Here is a 6,299-nt window from a genome sequence, read left to right as displayed (position 1 = left end):
CAGGAAGGTACTTACTTCCCGGACCACAAAATAACTGTTGGGGATGTGGAGATGCCTATAGTCATCCTCGGGGACCCAGCCTACCCGCTAATGCCCTGGCTCATGAAGCCCTATACTGGCGCCCTGGACAGTGAAAAAGAACTCTTCAACTACCGTCTGAGCAAGTGCAGAATGGTGGTGGAGTGTGCTTTTGGCCGTCTCAAGGGGAGATGGAGAAGCTTACTGACTCGCTGTGATCTCAGCGAAACCAATATCCCCATTGTTATAGCAGCTTGCTGTGTGCTCCATAATCTCTGTGAGAGCAAGGGGGAGACCTTTATGGCGGGGTGGGAGGTTGAGGCAAATAGCCTGGCTTCTGATTACGCCCAGCCAGACAGCCGGGTGATTAGAAGAGCCCAGCGGGATGCGCTGTGCATCTGGGAGGCTTTGAAAACTAGGTTCCTGAGTGAGCAGGGTAACCTGTGACTTTTAAGTTTGTGTACAGAGAAGCTGAACCTGCCCCCGTTTCTTTACCCAGTTAATGTTGACTATCCTCTCCAGTTACATACCCCCTTCACCCCCTTCCAACACACGTTTAGAAATAAAATCACTTCTACTTTGTTAATGAACACCGTTTTCTTTATTACTGTTTTCGCGGGAATGTTTTAAACCTGGGACGCAGACTGTGGTGGGGAGCGGGTGTAGTGTAGTGACGCAAATGACGCTTCTAAACTCCAGGATTGACAGGCTCCACAGTGGTGGACTGGTTGTTTCAACGGAGCCTGTCACCCCTCCTGATCGGGACTGTGTGTATGGGGGGGCTATGTGACTTTGTGGCAGGGGGAGGACGGTTACAGATCCCCTGCTGCGTGGCTCTGTGATCCAGGATAAGGACCGCCGCATAAGATCTGTAACTGCCCTCCCCCGCCACAAAGTCACAGAGCAACCCACCCCCCACCACAGAACATGAAAACCACCTCCCAGACTGACCAGGGTAACTAGTGACTGCACTGTGTATGTGCCCTGCTGCTGGACCTGCCCCCGCCTATGTACCCTGCTAAAGGTGACTGTCCTGTCCAATTACCAACCCCCTTACCCCCCTCCTCCAAAAGAACATGATGGAAACAGTAATTAACACAAACGTATTTTTTATTAGCAACTACACATGAAACTGGGAGGTGAAACTTGGACGGGGGCTTGTGTGAGGCGGGAAGGAAAGGACTTGTCAAATTTTGGGGAATGAGAGCCTTCTACTACTAGAGCTTTCTGCAGGGGTGGAGTGAGAGTTTGCATGGACTCTGCCGCCCCTCCTTCTTTGGACTTTGGGTGAGGGGGGTATGGGACTTGGTGGCGGGGGAGGGTGGTTACAGATAGACTGCAGCGGGGCTCTGTCCTCCTGCCTCCGTTCCTGCAGAACATCCACAAGGCGCCGGAGCGTGTCCGTTTGCTCCCTCATTAGTCCAAGCAGCGTTTGAGTCGCCTGCTGGTCTTCCTGCCGCCACCTCTCCTCCCGTTCCATGTGTGATTGATGCATTTGGGACAAGTTCTCCCGCCACTGGGTCTGCTGTGCTGCCTGGGCTCGGGAGCAGCCCATAAGTTCCGAGAACATGTCCTCCCGTGTCCTCTTCTTCCTACGCCTAATCTGCGCTAGCCTCTGGGAGTGTGATGCCAGGCTAGGTTGTGAGACAGTCGCAGATGTGGCTGTGGGAATGGGAAAAAGGGAGTGAATTCCTCAGAAAGATAAATGTAGTTGTGAACAAAGAACATAGTCTTTCTCTGTGAACAAGACCATGCACAGCACCTATCACATGCGCACTCAGGACAAGGTCGAATTCTCGGTCTTCGCATTCAGTGCCTGGGGTCTTGCACTGCAGATCTGAGAAGCGGGGCAGGACACCGGAATTTGTGTAGCAGACATGGTAAGCCGTAGACTTGTGGCAGCTTAAAACTTTAATAGTAGCACTGGCCTCCTTTCACATTGAAAGCAATGCCAGTCCCTGCTGCCAGCAATCCGGCAAGCAGGAACTCTGCCCCGTCCCACCCCCTCGCGGCTGTCCCCGGGAAAGATCCCTGTATGCTGCCCCTCTCCCACCTCCACCGCGTGGCTGCAAACCAGCGGTTACAGTTCTGTAAAGGAACGGGCAAGCAGTCCCAACACTAACATTCCCCTACCTAATTCAAAGCAGGTCACCATGAGCGACATCACCCTGATGAGGATCTCAGACACTGAGAAAGAAAGAATGCTTCGGGAAAGCCTCCAAAGACCAGGGCCGTATGCTGCCATGCTCTGCAGGGCAATGATCCCGGAGTACTTGATTGTCTCGTGGCGTGGAAACGTTTCATACCACGGAGGACCCAATAAGGCCGCTCTCCCCAGGAACCTGATGCAAAGGCTTTCCAATTACCTCCAGGAGAGCTTCCTCGAGATGTCCCACGAGGATTTCTGCTCTATCCCCGGACATATAGACCGCATTTTACTGTAGCTGCACTGGCAGAGACTAAACAGTAGAGTGGCTTGGGCAGAACAATCATGCTAAACCGGACATTGTTAGATTTTTTTTCAATAGTTGCACTGCCCAGGACTGAAACGTTAAGCGCCTAGGGCAAACTAATCATGAGAAACCCATTGTTGTTATTCTTAATATTCCTGTTCTGTTAAAAATAAATGTTTAGATGTTTAAAACACTTACTGGCTGATCCTTCCCCAGATTCTGTGTCCGGGTTAACGGCTGGGGACGGTTGGTAGGGGATCTCTGTAAGGGTGATGAAGAGATCCTGGCTGTCGGGGAAATCAGCGTTGTAAGCGCTGTCGACTGCCTCGTCCTCCTCATCTCCTTCCTCATCTTCCCCGTCCGCTAACATGTCCGAGGAACCGGCCGTGGACAATATCCCATCCTCAGAGTCCACGGTCAGTGGTGGGGTAGTGGTGGCGGCCGCACCTAGGATGGAATGCAGTGCCTCGTAGAAACGAGATGTCTGGGGATGGGATCCGGAGCATCCGTTTGCCTCTTTGGTCTTCTGGTAGCCTTGTCTCAGCTCCTTGATTTTCACGCGGCACTGCGTTGCATCCCGGCTCTATCCTCTCTCTGACATGGCTTTAGAGATCTTCTCGTAGATCTTTGCATTCCGTCTTTTGGTTCGCAGCTCGGAAAGCACGGACTCATCGCCCCACACAGCGATCAGATCCAAGACTTCCCGATCAGTCCATGCTGGGGCCCTCTTTCTATTCTGAGATTGCACGGCCATCACTGCTGGAGAGCTCTGCATCGTTGCCAGTGCTGCTGAGCTCGCCACGATGTCCAAACAGGAAATGAGATTCAAACTGGCTAGACAGGAAAAGGAATTAAAATTTTCCCGGGGCTTTTCCTGTGGGGCTGGTCAGAACATCCGAGCTCGGACTGCTGTCCAGAGCGTCAACAGAGTGGTGCACTGTGGGATAGCTCCCGGAGCTATTAGCGTCGATTTCCATCCACACCTAGCCTAATTCGACATGGCCATGTCGAATTTAGCGCTACTCCCCTCGTCGGGGAGGAGTACAGAAGTCGAATTTAAGAGACCTCTATGTCGAACTAAATAGCTTCGCGGTGTGGACGGGTGCAGGGTTAATTCGATGTAACGGCGCTAACTTCGACATAAACGCCTAGTGTAGACCAGGCCTAAGAGAAAAAAGACAGTATGGTTACAAACAAAATGGTTACATGCTTTCTAGGGACTAAAACTTAATTTTAGCATGTCTTTGCCTAAGCAGTTTCCTTACTCACAAGTAGTTACCAACATCTCTAGCCCTTCAGACTAGGGGAACCAACTTTCATAGGCTCATTGGTTGTTGTACCCTATGTCCCATAAACGATGGATAACACAAATATCTTTTTGCTCCCCTTATATTACCCGAAGTCCGTTGTCTCTGCTTCAAGAGCCAGGAAGGCATCCTGGCTTTGTCCCCCAGGGAGCTCACTAAGATTTTTCCTATTTGTTAGCCTTATATGTAAATGTACTTTCATTGTCCTCTGCCTGCAGTGAAGCCAGTCAGACAGGCAAATACACATGCCTTTGTGTAGGCTTTGTCAGGCTTGGTGTACACACTGCCTCCTAAACACATTATAAGACCATATTTCCAACACATGCGGATAACAGCGTATACACAACCCATACATACATACATCCCACAATGATTTTTGGGACTGGTATGTAATCAGTGTACATATGATACCTTACATGACACTTTTTAGATATCTATTATGACAACAGTGTGTTGGGGCATTGTGTGTCAGGCCTGATGTGAGTTAAAATATGGTGGGCCTGCTGCCAGCTGGCATGGAGGGGCTCCCACAGTCTCAGTCTCAATCCAGAATCCTGTGTAAAGTTATTGTGGATTTCCATTTTAATCAGACCATTAATTGGTCTGTGTTTTTCCCCTGAGCCTCATTTACATCCAGGCAGATGCTCCATACTTTAGATGCCCAAAGAGCCTTAAATAATTATCAATATAGAACAAGGATAAAATCTTCAAAAGCACCTAAGTGATTTAAGAGCCTAAATCCCATTTTCCAAAGTGACTTAGACCAGGTCTACACAAGAAACTTTTGCTGATGTAATGATGTTGGTTGGGGTGTGACTCTTTACTACATTTTTATAACAGCAGAGAGCCCACAATACACAGTTATACCAGCAAAAGAGCCCTTTTGTCAGTATAGCAGATTTTTTTCTGGGAACTGGTATAAGCTACGCCAGCAAAATAACTCTTTTGCTGATATAAGGTGCGTCTCTGCTAGGGGTTTTGCTGTTATAACAATATCTGTATAGCTGTACCAGCAAATCCTTTCTAGGGCAGACAAGCCCTTTGCCGTTTAAGAGCCAAGCACAACTCAGCTCAGTCTAATCATTGAAATATGCAAAGGTACAACTTAGAGCTCTACTCTTTTTGCAGCATTACTCCCTTGATTTGATCTGTAGATCAGATGAGCAATTTGAAGACACAGTCTTGCAGTCACTTTTAACTAATAGTCATCAGACCCACCTTCTTGAGCATCATTACTTGCTTGCTCATCTCCCAAGAGTGGGGATCCATATGGGGAAATCTTAAAGGAGAAAAAATAAGTTATTTACCATAGTAACCATGGTTTTTCAAGATGGTTGCCCATGTGTATAGATGCACATTCCCTCACTTCTTCCATCTCTTGTAAAGGAATTCCTCTATTATAGTTGAAATAACTGGAGAGGTGAGGTCATGCCCTCTGTAATACCTTCAAAACCCAGATACTTCTATACACAAGATGTTGGAGTCATGCTTATCTCAAGAATGTGGATCCATTCTTAGATAGTCTTCTCTCCAAGTCAGTTGTGAGCCATTGCCCTCCGGAGATGTTAGCAGGCACTGTGCTTCTGAAGGTGCCATCTCTTAGCACATTGTGAGCACGGCTGTAAACAAATATTTAATAATAATGAAACATGAAACCAAGGTGCTGCCCACTCTTGGTTCTTAAAGACCCCGGGCACCTTTTATAAGAGTATGCATTCCAATGGGTGCTCGGGCCAAATTCCAATTTGGGTTAATACATTCTGCCTGTTTAATTTCCCCTTATTTTCAGCTAGATATAGTATTCACTTTCTTTCCTAAAACTATTATTTAGTGTTGTTGTGTCGTGTTTAACAGTTGTCACTTATCATCCTAGAAGTGGTGCATGTATCTGTTTGCTGTAATTTGTAAAGGGCTTTAGTACCCTTCAGCATGCAAGGTAGAACATGTAAGAAAACTATTAGAAAGAAAATAATTTCTGTTTCATATAGAATCATTCCAAGGAGTTTTATGCAACAAATATTTTGAATGGACAAATGATGTAATTTATAATTTGCTGTTTTTTAAAATGAATCCCCAAATGATTATGGGGTCTTTATACTTTTGACAAGGTAAGGGTACCAATTTATTAATTTGCTTATAGAACTTTTATTTATCTTACTTTTTGATTTGTTATTGTACTGAACTTCTTTAAATTATAAATTCATTTTATGAAAAAGTTCTATTAATTCAAGAGGGAGGAACATAATTATTCTAGCCTATGTAGTTGAATAGAGAAGGTAACCTTTCTAAAGGTTTTAAAGCCATCCTATAGATATGTATAGTACAGATATAATTATCTCAGAAATTCAATAGATAACTTACATAAGGAAAACTAAAAATAAAATAGGTGAAAAGAAATAAAGAAGTTGCCAGAAACAATAGAGAAATCAGCACATTAAACATGACTAAAAATAGAAAAACCAGAATATCATTTAATACCAGGAAAGGAAAAACTCATAATGGAAATGAACATTCAAACAAT

At 46.0% G+C, this 6,299-nt stretch overlaps 1 protein-coding gene across 1 annotated transcript; it reads right to left on the bottom strand.

The window, feature by feature from the left end:
* Positions 1-447: 447 nt before the first annotated feature.
* Positions 448-3,046, bottom strand: LOC135972999 (uncharacterized). Its single transcript, XM_065554131.1, has 2 exons — positions 2,670-3,046; positions 448-1,680 (listed from the first exon to the last, which is right to left on the bottom strand). The coding sequence occupies exons 1-2, from the start codon at positions 2,839-2,841 to the stop codon at positions 1,205-1,207; spliced, it is 648 nt and encodes a 215-aa protein (XP_065410203.1). The 5' UTR covers positions 2,842-3,046; the 3' UTR covers positions 448-1,204.
* Between the last annotated feature and the right edge of the window lie 3,253 nt (positions 3,047-6,299).

The sequence above is a fragment of the Chrysemys picta genome, chromosome 1 (assembly GCF_011386835.1).
Source record: "Chrysemys picta bellii isolate R12L10 chromosome 1, ASM1138683v2, whole genome shotgun sequence".
Lineage (NCBI taxonomy): Eukaryota > Metazoa > Chordata > Testudines > Emydidae > Chrysemys > Chrysemys picta.
The sequence above is the reverse complement of the archived record's forward strand: the minus strand, read 5'-3'. Positions and strand labels throughout refer to the sequence as shown.